Source organism: Strongylocentrotus purpuratus, unplaced genomic scaffold, assembly GCF_000002235.5.
Source record: "Strongylocentrotus purpuratus isolate Spur 01 unplaced genomic scaffold, Spur_5.0 spur5_scaffold_4, whole genome shotgun sequence".
Lineage (NCBI taxonomy): Eukaryota > Metazoa > Echinodermata > Echinoidea > Camarodonta > Strongylocentrotidae > Strongylocentrotus > Strongylocentrotus purpuratus.
In genome coordinates, this window is record NW_022145610.1 from 25,080,371 (window position 1) to 25,100,050 (window position 19,680).

Below are 19,680 nucleotides of genomic sequence, written 5' to 3' on the forward strand. Positions count from 1 at the left end.
TGCGTAACTTTACAAACAGCTTTATGAAATGCCCCCCAGGTTTCCTGCAGGTTTCTAGACATGTTGGTGGCTGGTTGATGCAAACTTTAATAAAATCATAAAGCAAAGATCAAGTCCCAACGCAGTCCGCCCTCTCATCCAATCTCACCTTAGACATTTAAAGCCCCACTGCACTACTTATAGCTACTTGCGCCCTCTATATAGCAAACAATGCCTAATCAGTGCCTGTTGATCCCCCATGATCCTCTTTCCTTATGTCAATTGAGAGCTGATTTGATGAGATGACCACCTTGCAGGGAGGTCTAATCCCCCTGGCCAAACTAGTGCAGACAGGCTTTAAATGAAAATTATGACATGCAGTGTTTGTCATTATCTTGACACTTCCTACTCATCATGGCGCCCTCTGAAGTCTACAATGTAAAAATGAATTCTGAAGATTTGTCAACAACAGAGGCAATACACCAGTTTACAGTTGTATCAGTGCGCATGCCCAGACAGTTGACCTCGGGTCATTGGCCCCGGAAGCGGGGCCAATAACCTTTGACCAGTGGTATTTATGCGTAAATTAAGATTGCGCCCATGCAAATAATGATGTGCGCGCACAACGCAGCGCGTAGGCAGTGATATCATCAAAATTTGCATGGGCGCAATCTTAATTTACGCATAAATACATGACCTCTAGGTCATTGGCTTTGTTTAAAATGGCGCACACAACTGTAAACTGGTGTATAGCACATCATAAAGACACATAGGACATGGCATTATTGGATTTTTAAATGAACTTTATTAAATTATTTACCCACAAATATTTATGTACATAATAATCTGAATAATCATTCAACACAGTCAATTACTCGGCCCCAAATAATGCACTAATACCTGGCATTTCAGTTCACCTGAAAAAATATTTAGAATTAAACCAATATCCATCAAGCTGGATATTTAAAACATTTAATCGGGTAGCATCAGTCATTTGCGAGCCATAGCTGTGGTAATGAAACAAATACGAAGTCCAAAATGGTTTATGGGAAAATGATTATCACAAAACGAAAATCTGGAAAAGAGTATGAGCATGTTGTGAATTTTACAGCCACAAATGGTCCGTTGTGCTTTTTAGGCAATATAAACGTAGCACACGTACTTTTTGATGATTGTGATGTTTTGGTACTGCTACGTACTGTGCAGTATACATCACATCGACCCCATTATACTCGCTGTTTAAATATTGCTTAAAAATATGATCTGAAGAGTCTGAAGAATCAAGATGTCTGATTTTTAATCATTTTTTTTAGTTCTTTAGAGAAAGGGTTTTTAATCCTAACATTTCATCTTCTTATTGTCGGTATTGGCTTGCAAATGCCCGACACTACCTTTCAAGAGATTCTAATATGTAAAAATATATTTATTTCATGCATATATATTCAACAAAAGCTGACATAAGCTCACTTGTCAACACATTTCCAACTTAAATGGAGTTGAACTCCCCTGCCTATTGAAGAAAAAACAAAATTACCAGTTGTCCGATAGATGCACAAATATAACATCTTTTTATTTTTTATCGTGCAGGCTTTAGACTATCTATATAAATTAAGTCAATAGTCCATCTTTGTGGCCACTCTAAAGAAGACAATATTTACAGCACGGGACATTGTCTTTGAGCCTCCTTAGCCCTGTCATTTCAAAACAAAAGACAAACACACAAAAACATGATAACTACAACATTAGAAAGAGACGCAGATAATTACAGTTGGGTACAATTGAAATATGAAATGTTCAATCAACTGTGACCTGGCTGCACGGCTAAAGCCACAAATCATTTGCATTTCTGGGTAAAAGTTTCGTGAAGAAATAAATAGAGAGAGCATAGGTCGGAAGAGTAGATATGTAGCACCCTGCCACACAGGAGAAATCTTAGAAAACCCTTGAATGGCAAGAATCATTAATACATACAATGAATTAAATTATTCTCAAATATACAATACATTTAATGATAATAATACTAATATAATTAAGATACTTATTGTGGAATAGTGCATTGCATGATTATAAAGCAAGTCTCGGGCACTTGCCAAATATGACTTTGGTTGTATCAGACCACGTTTCATTTGAAGAAGAAATAATAATCATGAACGACACCTCGGGCAAAAGAAAAATCTATCAGAAAAATGCCTTGTTGAAGGGCATTAGCAGCAGGCAGGGATTTGAACTCTAAACCTTTTGATTGATGGTCAAATGGACAAACCACAACGACATGGTGCTCTCACTGTGTTCACAAATGCCTTCTTTTACTCATTAAAAAAAGACCTTTACAACTGTATACCAAACCAACTGGAAAAGATGTTCAAGAACAAAAAATAGCAGGTTCCACATGAAAAATAAATACAATATACATAAACAGTAATACCCTCATGGCACATGAACATATACAAAGGAACCTTCATTTATAAAATAGTATTTTGTTTGGCACATAAGTTCAATTGGAACCTACATCTAATCTAAGATTGCCATAGTAACTTACCTTTAATTTTTATAATGGTCTGTCCAAAGGGTGGTCTTTGTTGGACTCTTTTGTCTTAATACTACCACTGGACCATAAATGGAAAGCCTCCACACCATCCTAATAAATGTACTATATATTCTACACAATCAAACTAGAGTCTGTAGATTCAAAGTAACCAACATACACCTTGATTTTGATTGGCTGTTAAGCCCTGTTACCATGGTAGTTGCCATTGATGGCAAAGTTACCATCAATGGTAAGTTTTATGCAATGGGCCCAGGTATACTCTCTCGCACACACTTGGATTAAATTTTCTTGAAAGGCGTTCTTACTTCAGGCAGCGTATACCTTTATTTTATTTGTTTTGTACATATATTGTGCAATTGTGAAGACTAGCCACATCAGGTATTTGTCACACCAGCAGGCCCTGTTAGGATAGTCCCGAATAGGCCAATCACATTAAAGATAAACTTGAGCTCTGGTAAATATAAGAATTTTTTCTTCACAGAATCTAACAAAACTTACACTGAAAATAAATGACATGTGCCGAACAATCTTGGTAGAAAATGTGTAGGGGCTGAGTAACGAACATAGAAATCCGGGTAAGTAGGCCTGACACCATGTGCTTTAAACCGGTCACTATGTGCAATGAGTTGTGGTTTTTATTGAAGATGATGCCCAGTACGTTTTTGTGCGTTTGTTTTAATTTCACTGGTTCAAAGTCCCACCAGTCTACTGCATGATAAACAATTCAGAATAAATCACAGTTAATTTCTCTCAAAATCCGATTCCCATACCAGAGCTCAAGATTAGCTTGAACAAAACATAATATGTATCATCGCTACCATGATTCATCTGGAGGTGAACAAGTCTCAACACTGTTTGGAGGTGTTTTGATCATTTGTGCTTCAATTTACACCTGTTCCAGCCCCTAACAGAAGGGTCTCAACTAGATTTACACATGTACAGTCAACTGTGAAATACTTTTAAAGAAAGTGCTGCATATCATCAAACAACTTGTGAGGATAAATATCATATTGAGCAAATGTGTTGATGATTGTCTAATGAGATAAATATTCAATGGTATGAGAAGAGCACAACAGAACAGAATCTGATTTTTATCTTCAAATAATTTCTTGACCTGGGGGGTGTTTCACAAAGATCCTTAGTTGGACTTAAAAATTATGGAGATCCTCAAAATAAAATATATTCAAAAGCGAAAAATCAAGTAATCCTGACTTTTTATAAAGTCCACACCAAGAACATGAAATCTCTTTGATAATAGAAAATATGAATGATTTGAATAGACATTTTATGCCTTTTAAGATAACTTTTGCAAAATATTTTTCATAGATGCCAAGCCTACATCAGCTCCTTCTTCCCCAGAACTACCAAGGACTGGAACAACCTTCCAGTAGATCCAGCCTGCTCACTCTCCCTTGAGGCATTTAAGTCCTCACTGGGAAAGAAGCACCCCTAAATGCCCTCACAGGATTAACAATTTTTACTCGCACCCTGTACATATATGCACAAGGATCCTGGCCAGCAGGCTCACACAGGCTCCTCACATACACACACAGTGCGCAATCTTCAAGGACCCTAAAGCAGTACTTTTCTTGGAAGAAGAAGAAGAAGAAGAAGAAGAATTGTTAAGTCCAACTTAGAGATAAGTTCAACTTAAGATCTTTGTGAAACACCCCCTGGTATGAAAGTGTTCTCAGCTCCTCCTCAACTTAAATCATTGAGAGCAAGACAGGCATTAAAGTCACATCATACACTTAAGCCCTTCTGGCTTTCAACTGACAGTATCATCTAATGTTTTCTAGTATAATAGAGTTGCTACTCTCTTCTCTTAAACCTATATCACCTGCTGACAGCAAGGAGGGCATTAAAGTCATTATCATACAGTTACATCCTTCTTACTTTTACCAGTCAATAAAACCAAAACAGTCTTTTGATAATGTCTTGTTCTGGTATAATAGTGTTAAACTTGTAACATCTGAGAGGAGCGAGAAGAGAATTAAAGTCATATCATACAGATATGGTTTTCAGAGGACTACCATTTACTGTTTCCTGACATGATAGAGTTGCAAATCTTTCCTCCTAAATTATACCATCTGGAGATCGCAAAAAGGGCGTGAAACTCACTATTATGCAGTTATGCCCTTCTTGCTTTCAACTGACAGTATCATCTAATGTTTTCTAGTATAATAGAGTTGCTACCGGTACTCTCTTCTCTTAAACCTATATCACCTGCTGACAGCAAGGAGGGCATTAAAGTCACACCATGCACTTAAGCCCTTCTATCCTTCAGCAGAGGGTATTATCTAATTCACTATGAACATGACGGACAAAGAAAGAGGACAAAATATACAATTCCTCATTCTACCCTCAATGATTGCTGTGGTAAAGGAAAATCCCTTCACTGCTATTGTGTAAAAATGTGTAGAACAGGTGAATATGCATGTGACACCTGTTCTACACATTTTTACATAATAGCAGTGAAGGGATGTTCCTTTGTCTTCCACAGCAATTGTTGAAGGAATGAGGAACTGTATATTTTGTCCTCTTTCTTTGTCCGTCATGTTCATAGTGTAATGTTTTCTAGTATAATAGAGTTGCGACTTTCTTCTCTGTAAACCTATATCACCTGCTGACAGCAAGGAGGGCATTAAAGCCACACCATGCACTTAAGCCCTTCTATCTTTCAGCAGACGGTATTATCTACTACTCTTTTCTGGTATAGCTGCTTATCTTGTTGAGCTACGCCTGTGTCTACGCACTTTGGTTTGTCTCGCGTTGCTTGACTCTTGAAGTAGCATTAACATGCCTTACCAGTCCTTCCGAGTGTCCGGTTTCTGTCAATCTGTTCAACACAAAATATATATGATGTATTAAAGACCGCCATACACTTTATTATAGCACTGATACAAACTGACCAATTTAAAAAGGCAATTTAATCACAAACTAAAAATAAATTCATCAGTTTCTTATTGTAAACCCACTTTGTTCATAACTTTGACCATTTTCTTTGCTCTGAATAGTCTACTTTCATTCAAAGTTGCTATCAAGGTTTCATGTCGCTTTAACCTCTATTGTGTTATCACTGTTTCAACATGTTGCATAAGTATCGTTTCATAGGAAAAGTTTCCAATCAGCATGCCGCATGTTTGTTGTTCACCTTTATAAAATTGTAGTGGTCATGCAATTACACTATAAAAAGAAACCGTTTTGAAGCAAGTGAGAAAGGAAAATTACATGTAGTAAAGAAAAATTGGTGTTATGTGTGAAGTTTGTTTGGAATCATCAAATATATTTTAAAAATTGACTCAATATCACCAGCACATGCACTACACACAGAAAGGGATATATGGGACTACGTACACGTACTATGAGAGTTTTGTTCAGACGCCCTCAGCTATTTCTTGTCATACTTTGAATATGAGGGCATTTTAAGAGCAATCCTTAACCCTATTTAGGGGGGGGGGGGCTTTAGAAGCCCTCCCCCTCGACATTTTCCGCGATAACTTCTTAACGCAAGAAAATCTTGCACTGAAATTTTGTGACTTTTTTCTTTCGAGTCTTGCGCATCTTTTGAAAGAAATTTTTTGAAAATCGGACCTACCATTACAAAGTCACGTGTCCTTTTGTCTTTGCATGTCAGCCCGAAAATCGCTAATTTTCGTGATTTGTGTACAAATATATTGAAATCTCATTTTTCAAATAAAGAGATAAAGCATGGTGTTTATTTTGGGGTCAAAATAGTTGAATTATAGTTGGAAAATGGAATAAAACAACAAAAACAATAAAATACATAAGTTAAAAAAAACACAAAAAATACATAAGAAATTATCAAAACAATAGATAACATAAGGAATAACCCTGGTTTTTCAATTTTTTGTGTTGTATTATTATTCCAAATGGTCTAACAAATATATGTAGTGAGAAAGAATGCTTAAATATGAATAATGTCTGATTTATGGGCAAAAATGTGAATTTTTACGACATTATTTGCATAAATTACCATAAATATGCAAATGAGTGAATTTTTCAAAAAAATTGAATTACCATAGTATTCTATACAAATTTTCGCGGCGATCGGGCATTTCACGGCCGAGATCATGGGGGGGGGGGGGGCCTTAGAAGCCCCCCCCCCCCCCCCCCCCCCCCCTGGGCTATGCAGTTTCAAAATAGCCTGGGCTAAATACATTTCCCCTGTGGTATTCTGGACTGGAAATTCAAAGAATGAGAAAGCTCACAAATCATTTGTTACCTTTATTTTTATTCAACCTTCACTTAATATGCCTTCTGCACTAGGTTGGCCAGGGGGATTAGACCTCCCTACAAGGTCACTGACAGGTGGTTATCTCATCAAATCAGCTCTCAATTAACATAAAGAAAAGGGGATCATAGCGACCAACAGGCACTGATTAGGCATTGTTTGCTATATAGAGGGCGCAAGTAGCTATACGTAGTGCAGTGGGGCTTTAAATGAAGAGCAAAGAGCGATATACTTACACCTCATCCATCTCAATCTCATCCTCATCTTCATCATCGGATGGGAGTTGAAGGTAAGGATTATCCGTACCAGGCCGAAACTTGTAAGCCGTCAATACGTAGAAGACGTACGTTGCCAATTCAAAGAAGAACTCGTCCAACCACATGAACTGGAATGGCATTGTTACCTGAAAGTGCAAGAGATCAAAGTCCAATCAAAATTCTGGTTCCTTTTTTTCTTAATACAGTCAAACCTATCTATAGTGATCGCCCAAGAAAAAGTTGATCATGTAGCATATAAGTATTGGTGTGTACTGCAATGTTCTGGAATCATCAAAGTGATAAGAAATTTGGCCCAGTCTTGGTAAAAGTAACAAGCACTGTACACAGAAAGATGTATATGGGACTACACAAACATGTTGCATAAAAATGAGTGTTACATGTCAAATATATAATATGAAGGCATTTCAAGAGCCATACTTTTCAGGGAACAATTTTTCTTTGATGAAAAAATTATGCATAATAACAATGAAAACGCTAACAAATCATAGCAACATCTCTAACTGACAAGGTTTGTTGTGCTTTGTGGTCAAAGGTGAGAGCCTGTTCCTCTAGCCCATTTTGATCACCAACATTTACTTTTTTCCCTGCTCTCACATTTTCAATTTGTCTGATAAATGTCTTCTTACCTTCAGGATATAAACGACTATTCTGGAAAAATAGATGTAGCACACCACCTGTAACAGAGAGGAAAAAACTTTCATAAACGGATACTAGAAAGATATTAATATTAAAGCAATAGTTATTGCGTATAAAGATAGTAGCAGCTGTAAATACATTTCTTATAATGTAATTTCGACACTGGGTACTAAAATTATTTCAGTTACCGTAATGAAAATCAATGTCGGGATCAAATTTTCATCACACTCCAAACAAAATTTTACATTCAACATTTGAATTCATCATAAAAGTTTTATATTCAGACTATTCCAGATATATCAATAAACAGTACACATTGTTTGATAATGAAATATATCAAATTGTCAAATTGGTCGGGGCTCCACACTTACTTTTTTTAAAGGTGTGTGTGTGTAATTGGGTTTTTACAGACGTGTATCAATCAGATATGATTATTTACATCGGGGACCGACCTTTAACGTCACCATCTGAAAGACGTTACTCAGTTTCGAACCGAGGTCGCCTGAGCCAGTTTGTTGGCGAAGACAGAGAGCTGGACCAACTCACATCTCCGTAAGTGGGTCCGGATTGATCATTTTAGAGTTTGTATGAATGAGCCCTATGGAAAAATGTCACAATCTGGGGGGGGGGGGGGGGGGTCTGGACCTCGACTTTGAGTGCCCACATGTCCTGGGGGCCTGTTAGTGTCTAGCCCTACATTGGTACTAGAGATTTCACTGTACAAGATACTTTCTGACGTTGATCTCTGGAATTCCAACTATGCCTCTGTTATTAACTCCATTATAGTGTTGTCGTTTCAGAGATACCATACATATACATGTGTTCGATTGCGTTCTAGGCAGCTAATTGGGTTACAGAATTAACATGGAAAGTCCTAAGAATTGTGTCAGCTTTTACTCATTTGTGTGAACTAGATTCTACATCCAGGTACGGTGGTTGAGGAATAAAAGTAGATGTTGACACTTACCAAAACATAATAGGACCTAAAGAGCTTCAGTTTCACCAGACTTATGGCTGCTGTAAAAGAGAAGAAAATTTTAAAAAGAAAAGAGAAGTCTTAGAAAATGGGAATTGTTAGTGAGGATAGAATGAAGCAAAAGATCATTAAAGGAATTATTGAGTGTAAATGGGGTTAATTATCAGTTTGAAAGTTTATTAAAAAACTGAATTAATAAATGAGAGGTATAAACGAAGTTCACAGAGGTAAGATTAAGCGATTAGGCGCACAGCATGAGAGGGAGGGTAGGTGGATGAAAGACAACTTGAGGAATCAGTTAAAACCAATGACATAAAGAATGATGAATTAAAGAGTGAATACAAATGAATGAGTGAATACAAATGAATGAGTGAATGAACGGATATGTTTATATGGTGTTTGAAATGAGGCTTAACTGAATGAATACATGCATAGATACATAAATGAGTGTAGAAATGACTAAATGAACGTTTGAATGCAAACACATAGGAGGAAAACATAGTGAGGGCAAATAAGTGAATGAATGCATGAATTAAACATTTTTAGATGACTGAGTATTCGTCAAGCATCACAATTTGATCTAGCTTTATCTCTTCAATTACTTTAGTGTATTGTGGTCTTAAAAACTACTATAAATACCCAAGAAATGCACTTGATCTTTTGTTTATGCAATAAATAAAATTTGCTAATCTGCAGTCCCTCAGAAAAAAAAATTGAAATTTTTATGTATCAGAGTCACAATTCTTGATGATGCACAGTACCCAAAGGTTTAAATTACAACAATCTGAAATCAAAAGATGTGAACAGCTAACAAAATATGAAATGTTATAGTGCAAACATAAAGAATCTTCATCTTTTAAATTATTCACTACAGGCGGAAAAATCACAGCATAATTCTTCTTCAAAAATATTGCTGCAAACATGCAAGGCAGTTGGAGCTAATTTTTTGAAAAGCTTTCAAAATTAAATCACTCTCTACTCAATTTTGACAGTTGGGATGGATGGTAGATGAGAGTGCTCTTACCTTTGCCGTCTGTCTGTGCTGCATCCTGGAGATGGCGTATGGACCATATGACGGGATAGAGGATAGCACCACAGCAGATGATATCTACGGTAACAAACATGACCTTCCACATAGAATACTGTGCTTCTCCTTCCTCAGACGTGTCGGTGATGATGTACGCTACGTTGGCAAAGATCTACAGGGAAACAAACATGTAATTATTAAGGTGATGAATGATTTTTTTCACAAATGTGTGTAAAACCCTTGTACATGAATGCGAACGGTCATGAAAATCTGATTGTGTTCATCATTTGAATATAGTCAACTTGACATTAACGACTTTCATTTTTTGAAACACACAATCTAAATGTGTGACAGGAATGAGAAAAACAATGAATTGAGAGCGGAGATATAATATATGTGTTATTACCTCTCATTAGTTTATCAATCCATTTCAGGAGAGAAAAAGAGAGAGAGGGAGAGAGAGAGAGAGAGAGAGGGGGAAAGAAAAAACTGCAAGGCAGACTAGAATAAAGAGTACCTTGCTATTATCAAATGAAATAAACATAATTTTGATAAAAAATGCTTTAGGCCTTCTACAACCCACAACCAACATACGGTTTAACACTAAAGGTTGCAATAAATCACAAAAACTCAATGCAAAACAGTTTTCAAATTGACAGATGCAATAGAATATCTTTATTGAATTGATAAATTGAAGCCAAATGAGATACAGGGCAATGATATATTATATGGTGCCCTCTCATGCTTATTTCTTTTCTAATGCGCATTTCTACTTCCTCATCTTCTTCTCAACCCCACATGCAGCTCATCATTTTGTATTATTTTCTGTACTCCCGATTTCTCACTTCTTTTTTGGCATTGTCTACTCTTTGTATTATGACCCTGTTCTCCTATCTTTGTCATGTAAAGTACTGTCTTGTCCCGTTCTCGTCTCTGTTGGCATCTCCCCCCTTTTTTTACCCTATTTTGTAGTTACAAACTTATTAATTTGATTACTCATTACTCAAGTATCATTGTCCACACTTGTACAAGCATTGCTTTTAAGTGGATCCCCCCCCCCCTGTTTCCAATATGTATTCCTAAATTGTTGTAAATGTTTATAATTGATTTGTAATGTTTTGTTGGAAACATAAATAAATTGAATTAAATAAATTTGAATGGTGTGGTCTGCATGATCAGAGCTGATCAGGGACCCGTTTCACAAAGCCTTTTTTTCAATGGCAAATGACAAAAATCAGTGACAAATCTGCTGATAACCAATCAGAAGCAAGGATTTCAGTAGCTTATAACAAAAACAGTCATTTGTCATTGATGACAAGCTCTGTAAAACGCCCCTCAGATTTTTTCCATACTAACCTGAAGCGGAATAACAATCCAGAAGAGTTTCTTGTCTTGATCGGAGAGAATAGGTTTGATGAATGCCCAACCAGATCCAATCAGTACGATGGTTCCAAACAAGAGGGCGCCTTTAGTTCTGTAGAAAAAAATACATACACTTACATTGAAGCACTGATAGCATATACAGTCAAACCTGTCTATAGCAACCGCCGACGGGAAACACAAAAAGTGGTCTTTGTAGACAGGTTCCTCAGTACATGTTTCAATGAGAAACCATTTTCAAGGGAAGCATAACATGTGGTCATTGTAGACAGGTGGTCTCTGTAGACAGGTGGTCACTAAAGCAGGTTCGACTGTACATATCTTCATACATGTTCAATAATGGGATACAAGGCATACCTTACAAGGGTAGGTGAATTAATGCAAGAAATGAATTTATACAATTTGATACACTTTTCATAATAATCTAATATCGTAGGGTTATTTGGTATCAGCAAACTAAAACAAAAGGTTTCTTTTATTTTTCTTGAGTAGTGAGTACAAAAGCTGTTGTTCTTATTTTGTATAAGGCAAGGCAACAGAATAGAAAAAAGAAGCTCTTACGAACATAAAGGAAATTACTTGTATCTGTCGTGGTCATCCCCTCCGCCCCCTCCAAAAAAAACCCCCAAAAACACATCAACAACAACAACACCTGACTCAATCTAAGGGCTCAAGCTGTCAACCAAAAATAGAAAGCAGAATCAACAGCTATTTCTTTACAGCAGCTGTAGCTGTACATGTACTGTTTATTCAAAACAAGTTAATAATTTTCATCCCCAAGTATCATATTGATGGCAACAACAATATGAAAAGAAAAAAAGAAAAAAGGAAAGCCTGCTGAGATCCAGAAGGGCAATACTCTAAAAGTCAAATGATGTGCCCTTCTGACTATAGGTAGATAAATATAACAAGTTGTTGAACTTACAAGTATGTGATGTAGAAGAGGATTTCAAATGCTTCCATAGGTCTACCATCCTTACCGATATAATGATAATCCACCTAGAAAAGGAAAAGGAACATGTTTATTTGTTTGGCAATACATAAGTATAGTAATAATTCTTAAGTTTCTGTTTTACTCAAAACAAATGGCAATCTTATATTTAATAACAATGAGATTGTAACTTGCATGCACATTAAATATACATAATACTTGTTCAGTTTATTCTTGTGCCTTATAAATCGTTCCTTTTATTAAAGTCAGAGCAAGACATCTTCTTATAGGCTTTAAATAATCCACAGTATCTAGTTTGTTTTTTGAGAAAATTGAGGCATTTTAGAAACTTTTTCATTTACATCTCGTTTCTATACCAACACGTGATCAATCATTCAACTATATAATGATAATAACTTTTTATTTTCCTCATACATGTACAGGATCTTTCTAGCTGCAAGTAACTGATGAAACATTTTACAGCGTATTATTACTATGGTCATTGGATTCAATTACGAATTTGCACTTATGTGTACACTTCTTACTTCAAATTTTTATGACGGATGCTCTGCAGTCAACGACCTACATTCTAAGAATTCTTAACGTTGGACAAGTATTATACCTAACCCTAACCCTAATCTACACCTTACCTTAAACCCTATTACAACCCAAACTCAAGCCCATATCTTTGACCACATAACCTATAGCAATTGTTGACAGAGTATGTGTCAGTTCCCACTTCATTAAGTGATAAATATATGCTCACCAACCAGTTAAACAGAAAGGTTTGAATATATGTGCATCTATAAACAAAACCTAAAGACAAAGACAATCATGTTATATACTCACAGCATGAAACATGAGTGACAGTGACTTGAGCAAGGCCAAGAAGAACATGAAGTAGTGTATCTTAAAGACGATCTCTTGGTGACAAAGGTAATAGATCCAGTAGATAGCCGAGCATAAGAAGAGAAGGGACATGGTGGCGTAGAGGGTGGGCAGGGGGATGTCTCCAGCGGATAGGTAGTTTGGCCCAACGTTCCTCTCCACGATTGAGACCTATCAAAACAGATTCACAATGTGAAGAATGATATTGTGATTCTCTTGTTAGCAACCATGAGAATTGGATTAACTACAATTTCAAGCTAGTAATGCTAATCAATGCTAATCAATGCTAATCTGACATTACATGACATTACAAGACAGATATCTTCTAGGGGCATCATAGCTTATAACACACAAAAATGCTCCCTGCATGTAAATTACTTTGTAACACTGTTCTATTCAAAGTCAGGGGCATATACTATTTCATGATTTGCGGAATATCTTAGATGAACCTCAAGCCGCTCTTACCTCCCCCCTCCCCCCCCCCCAAAAAAAAAAATACCCCCCAAAATAATTAAAAAAAAAAAAAAATCAATGTAAGTGTTTCATTTTAAGTTTTAGGATTTAATATTTTACCTGTATCTATATAAATATATATATGACGGCTTGGCTAAATAAAAACATCTTTTAGAATACTCACAGAGAAGTTGACAGGTTCTTTAGGAGTGGTTGTGCAATGGTGATAGAAGAAGCTGTATAGACCCTGCTCACTTTTGTTCTTGATGCAAACTACAAACTGCATTGCATAAAAGAAAAGGATTAACATGAGTAAACATGCCATATGCTTACCGAATCTCTCAACATAATATTATCATTTAACATGAATTTATAATCTAATTACACCTTTGAGGCAGCAAGATATCATATTCCAATTGGTATGCCATTCAAAGAGTTTTTGTGAAAGATCTACCCATTTTGAACAATACACACATATGCATGCTTCCTTTCTCAATCAAAGATGAAATTAATAAAATATATTCAAAGTATAATATTGAGATCAGCCAATGAAACTCATTTTCAAGAGTGACTGTCTAGAATGATTCTGTACAGTTAATTGGGTAGTTAGTAATTATGAAAATGCCCAACAGTATTGTTTGGCATAGTGAAATGTACACAAAATATTAAAACTTGATATGCCTCCTCCTAAAAGGAACCATCACAAAAATGCACACATGTACCGGTACATGGGACGACACAGCTTCATTTAATCTTTCCACTTCAAAATGATAAATAGCAAAGTACTTCAAGAGTAAATCCTGATCGTATTACTTACACTTGTGTTGATGTATAAGATGTTATTTTTCCTCTCCATGTATGCTGGTAGGCTTATCAGATGTGTAGGTGCACTGGTTGGCAAGGGACTTTGAGTGACTTTTGCTATATCCACTGGTTTTGCATTGGAATCGTCGGTTGGGATTTTTGGACCTGAATCTCCAGGATCTTTTTCAATTTCAAGTTGGCCCTGGCCCTTTTCTCCAGGCCCTGGTTTGACTGGGTTTAGTCCAGCTCCATCTAGATTATCAGGATCCTGTCTCCTTCGTCTTGTTAGAATCTGCTCCACCACCCCTGAGGGTTGTTGAGGGGCAGGTGGAGCTGGAGGGGCAGGTGGAGCTGGAGGATCTACATCACTACAAACATCTATTCCTGCACGCATAGGTACTATCTTCAGATTGTTCAGTTTTGTACCCCATCTGTTGACTTCCAGACTTGAAAGAAAAAAACGAATGGACAGACAGACCCAAAAAGAATCAATCACAAGTTCCCTCTAATTCACGATTACGGTAATAAAAGAAATTGTTTGCTTTCATAGAAGAAAAGATTACAAACACGCATAGCAGAATAACGAAGTATGGGAAAAATATATATGTGCTGTTATGTTGACTATTTGTCTTTCCATATATCATCGGCCGGCTGGCAGAAGGGCGTTAGCGCGCGAGCGACTCGAAAACTACTTTTCAAATTATTCGCATTTAAAGATTTGTTTTATATCTAAACTGCTTTCCATCCTGAAAATTGGTTTAAAACTTAAAAGACTAACAGACATGTTATAGTAGAACACGGCCACAATTTTTTGTGTGGAAATAAGTCAGTTTTATAAAAGTTTGAGGCGATTTAGTGCTAACGCCCTTCTGCTTAACGCTTCATTTTTTTACCTGAAATTCGAGCTAACACCCTTCTGCCAGCCAGGCGACGATATATTGTCATCTGTCCTTTTATGCCCCTTAGGGGAGGGGCAACAGCCCTATCACCCCATAGCTTAACTGGTGATATCACACAATGTCCATCGTTGAAGTAATGTAATTAAAAGGACATCCACGCTTATCTAAACTTACCTTTTGGTTGTAAAATTTAAAGTCAAATAAAGTGTAGCCACAGAGTCATTCTTGCCAACGCTCCCAGGTTTAAGGACACAGTTGCCATTTGTGTGGTCTTCCTACATCAGAAAAACATGCAACAATACACAAAAGACATGTGTTAATAAACACATATTTAGTGTGAACAATTAAACACTTAAAGGAACTTGGTAACATTGTTCAGATGAGAGAAAGTGGTGCTAAGGTAGTGACTTCAATGCTAGATGTACAATTAAAGATAATCTGAAAGTTTGAGTGAAAACGAACCATTATTAATGATATAAATTGGGAAAAACTGATCTGATCAATTCCATAATTCTCCCAACTATATTATGACAATTTGATTACAATTAATGTGAATGTAAATCGTCACAAAGAAATGTATTGCATTGGTTCTATACCATTCCAGTCATTTCACATTCCAGACAAGTGTTGACAGATTTGTTATAGCCTGTCTTAACTCTTTTGTCTTTTTTTTCATGGAAAACGGTTGGGAAAATTCAAAAATGGTTTGGAGAATTTACTGTTAATCACTGTTAGAGGGTGTTGCACAGTGACACCACAGTGACACCTTCAATGAAAACCATAGATATCTTTGTGGTTTTAGAATTTTTTCAGGATTTTTTGCATGTTAGAGGGTAAGTACAGTAGAACTAGAAGGAATATAAAAAGTCACATTTATAAACGAAAATTATGCAATTTTTGATCAACTTTCAACAATGTTACCGAGTCACTTTAAGTATCATCACAATCTTTTATACAAAATGATTTCATGACCAAATGTACACAATTAAAACATACAGAAATAGACTGTGATATTTACATTAATCATTCAAAGTAATATGTACATGTACCTATGACAAAGCAGCTAAATGAATAGCAACCAATGAGCTATGTTATAACATACAGAAATGTGAAGTGTAAATACTTAAGTCATAAAAACCTGAAACAATTTTGCCGCGTTATTTCTGAAGGAGGCTTAAGAAATTTGTCACGGTAGAATACCAAGTGTCTTCTGCTTAAAATTGCTCAGCAAGACTTCAAAAAGAGAAACTGGTTGAGTTACTCACAGCATAAGATGCACTCTCATAGCTTCCTGACATGTCCAACGTGAAGCCAATCAGTGTAGTCTTTTGAATCTGTGCCCAGGACTGTGTCTCTGGTACAGGAAAACTCAGGTTTGAGACATTGATTGACAGCATCCCGCCTTGGAGTAGGCCGAAGTTTGTAATCTCAATGTCTTTTCTCATTTCATTCTGTAAACACAAGAAAAAGAGAACATACATGTAATTATTAAGGTGATTAAATATACCACTTTAAATTGGACTGTATACCAGTATTCCTTGTGAAATATGAATCAGTACAGGGTCCATTTTTCTTGAGCAACTAGTTGGATACAGTCTTGCTAGATTTTAATCCTCAGAAAAATTCATCCATTTTATATGTACACAAACAATATTAGATTTACTGGATACTACAAAGGTACATTCATTGTTCTTTATGCTTATACTCTTTCCCTTTTTTCTAGTAATTAGTATGATCTACCATGCCCATGGACTAGCACCCCCCCCCCCCCCAACAATCCATACAATACTTATTGAACATGTTGATAGAAGTCTCTCAGGAATATGTGTATGGTCTATGGATAAAAGATTGCTGTAGATAAACATGCAGATAACAACTTGTGTTTAATGAATAGAGGATGGTTTTTATGATGATCCAACAATATGTGCCTATCAGATTCTTCTTTTTTTTTTAAAGAAGAAGGAGAAGGAGAAGGAGAAGGAGAAGGAGAAGGAGAAGGAGAAGGAGAAGGAGAAGGAGAAGGAGAAGTAGAAGAAGGAGAAGGAGGAGGAGGAGGAGGAGGAGGAGAAGGAGAAGGAGAAGGAGAAGGAGAAGGAGAAGGAGAAGGAGAAGGAGGAGAAGGAGAAGGAGGAGGAGGAGGAGGAGGAGGAGAAGGAGAAGGAGAAGGAGAAGGAGAAGAAGAAGAAAACATTAAAACCAAAAACAATGTCAATGGTAATCTTTCTCTGGTTTGCGGAAAGGGCAATAACCTAACAACTTTAAAAGGGCTTTCAAAATGTTGACGTTTAGTGTATTTTAAAATAGTCGCTACTTGGCACCTGATCCTGCTCTCATACCTCTCTTTCCGACTGGATCAACCCCTCACTCTGGCGCTTGTTCAGAAACCTATCCAAAATTTGACCCGTAACTCCAGCGTGGAGATACCCTACTAAAACATACCCAAAATGAAGTAAATATTCATTAAATGTCCAAATAAAGGTCATGAGTTAAAATTTGTTGTTTACTTCCTGTTTTGTGTCAATTTTCTTGTTATTTTTGGGAGTATTTTTCTGAAAAACATTGATATTAGTATACATTTTTTCACAGGTTTCACGGCAAACCGCTGCACAATACAAGTGCATACCGATGGTGGGTTGCGGGTGGGCGCGTACCTGTGTGAAGTTATCTACCATAATGTCTCAGATCCACGCCGGAGTTACGGGTCAAATTTTGGATAGGTTTCTGAACAAGCGCCCTCACTCTTTCACAATCTCTCTCTCACAGTCTCAGTTTCATACTTAATTCTTGACCTCCACATTAAACACGACTTCATTTATGTGATGCCACTGTAAACCTGCCTATCCTATATGTGTACTACCAACACCTGCACCAACTGCAGTTCTCCAAACTGGAGGAAGCCAAGCAAAGAAGAAGAAAACACTCCCTTAGGCCTTAACTTAAGGCTTATGCCTGGCTTAAGGCTAAACAAAACAATTACAAATTAACAAACAACCACTAGAATCTAGTCTAATTTGGATTTTAAAAAATAAGCTCTTGAAAAGCTTACGAGTCCTTCAAAAAAATTACGACTTAAGAGAAATGAATATATTTTTTTCGTTTGTTCAAGAAAGTGAAGAAACTAAAAATTAAGAAAAAATAAATAAATCGCACCAAATCACCCACAAAACTCAACGCGTGGGACATACGTTGAAATGTAGTCACATATCACACCGGGATTAATACCGTAATATAATTCGAATTCCAGAAAAATATTGGTCGAGAACTTACGTGCAGAACCAAGTGATGCTTCCTACATAATATGAGTCCAATAAAATTTAGCCATAAAGCTAGAAATATGATTTTTGTAGCCATTCTGAGCGAACTTTATGGCAGATGCGACGTTCTCTCTTTCCAATTGTTGATGACGTCATAATACGGACTCTACATCGGATCTTAGTCTGCTTTTGCATTCCGAATAGTGAAAACATAAATACATTGTATAACGGATGTTTGGGTAATAATTAAAGAAATGATTATGATTACCTCTAAATCAGTATAGGAGGGTAATAATTACTTTAATTATAAATTTCAAGAGAAATAGTATCAACGATAGTCGTAAAAGAACACATTCCTAATTTCCTAACGGAATAGGGTCTGAAAACGAGAATGTTCCTCTCATAATGCAACTGAGACGTGGAACCAAGTTCATGTGATTTCTATGCGTGGAGATCGAAACGAAAACATTACATTAGTCATCTATTAAATGTCGTTATGCTATCTCTTTTTAATGACTTATGTCACTGTGTAATTATTTCTTTCTAAAAGTACATACTACTATACTAAAACCAATCTTTGACCAATTTAATGAAATAAGATTGATAAGGTGTAGAGGTCTAGTATAGATAAGGCAGGAGTGCCAAAAATAGATGGAAGAGAGAGAGAGAGAGAGGGAGGGAGAGAGAGAGAGAGAGAGAGAGAGAGAGAGATAGGGAGAGAGAAAGTGAGAAGACGAAAGGACGAGAAAATAAAAGGGGAAAGGAATGTGAGGAGAAGAAGACTAACATTACATCAAGGAATAGGAAAGCTTGGCAATATCAATTAATAGCTGGCATCAGGGATATTTGAATAATTACGTAACAATCTGCTTAGATCTTCCTGACATAGCATCAATGAATGAATTGAAAAGGAAATGGTCCTTCCTTCCCCGGAGATCAAGGCATGCATAACTTCGTCTTTAATTTTTCGCCTGTCCACAAGACTATACTAGCTGTGTCTCACTGCTAATCTTTATTACATGTATTTTCTTCATATAAAGACTTTCTGTTGTTGTTGTCAAAAAGACGTAGATTACCCCTGCGTTCAGACACCCCCCAAAAGACGTCTTATATGACTATACCGACACGGTATTATAGCTATTCGTTGATTTTCTTGTGTCTGAACGCGTACGAAGCAAGGGTTTGGACTTCGTTTCGAACTAGAATTTTTAAAATCTCTCTGTCTCACCCTGTCTACCTCTCTTGTACCTCTCCCTTTTGTGAGTCCCCCCCCCCCCCCAGGGGGAGGGGTGGGGGTACTCGCCTTATACGGTATACAGGGATGTGACGCTATACATAATCAGAGAGTAAAGTTTCCTTCCTGCTGTAATGG

At 36.7% G+C, this 19,680-nt stretch overlaps 1 protein-coding gene across 2 annotated transcripts; it reads right to left on the bottom strand.

Annotated features, from left to right (window-relative positions):
• Positions 1-5,062: 5,062 nt before the first annotated feature.
• Positions 5,063-18,478, bottom strand: LOC115929178 (protein GPR108-like). 2 transcript variants are annotated; one of them, XM_030997624.1, is made up of 13 exons: positions 18,322-18,478; positions 16,320-16,505; positions 15,229-15,329; positions 14,169-14,601; positions 13,536-13,631; positions 12,860-13,069; positions 12,005-12,078; positions 11,056-11,173; positions 9,697-9,871; positions 8,664-8,710; positions 7,687-7,734; positions 7,019-7,185; positions 5,063-5,366 (listed from the first exon to the last, which is right to left on the bottom strand). In XM_030997624.1, exons 1-13 carry the CDS (start codon positions 18,403-18,405, stop codon positions 5,276-5,278), a joined length of 1,830 nt encoding a protein of 609 aa, XP_030853484.1. In that variant the 5' UTR covers positions 18,406-18,478; the 3' UTR covers positions 5,063-5,275. The 2 variants fall into 2 exon arrangements, with proteins under 2 accessions (XP_030853484.1, XP_030853483.1); XM_030997623.1 differs by having other exon boundaries at positions 8,664-8,713.
• Between the last annotated feature and the right edge of the window lie 1,202 nt (positions 18,479-19,680).

Excerpts from the sequence above, each read along its gene's own strand:
- LOC115929178 (XM_030997623.1), bottom strand. The coding sequence starts at position 18,405 with ATGGCTACAAAAATCATATTTCTAGCTTTATGGCTAAATTTTATTGGA. Across the intron at positions 13,632-14,168 it reads TCTTATACATCAACACAAGT|TTTGTAGTTTGCATCAAGAA; the intron begins GTAAGTAATACG and ends TATGCAATGCAG. Across the intron at positions 12,079-12,859 it reads TGTCACTCATGTTTCATGCT|GTGGATTATCATTATATCGG; the intron begins GTGAGTATATAA and ends TTCCTTTTCTAG.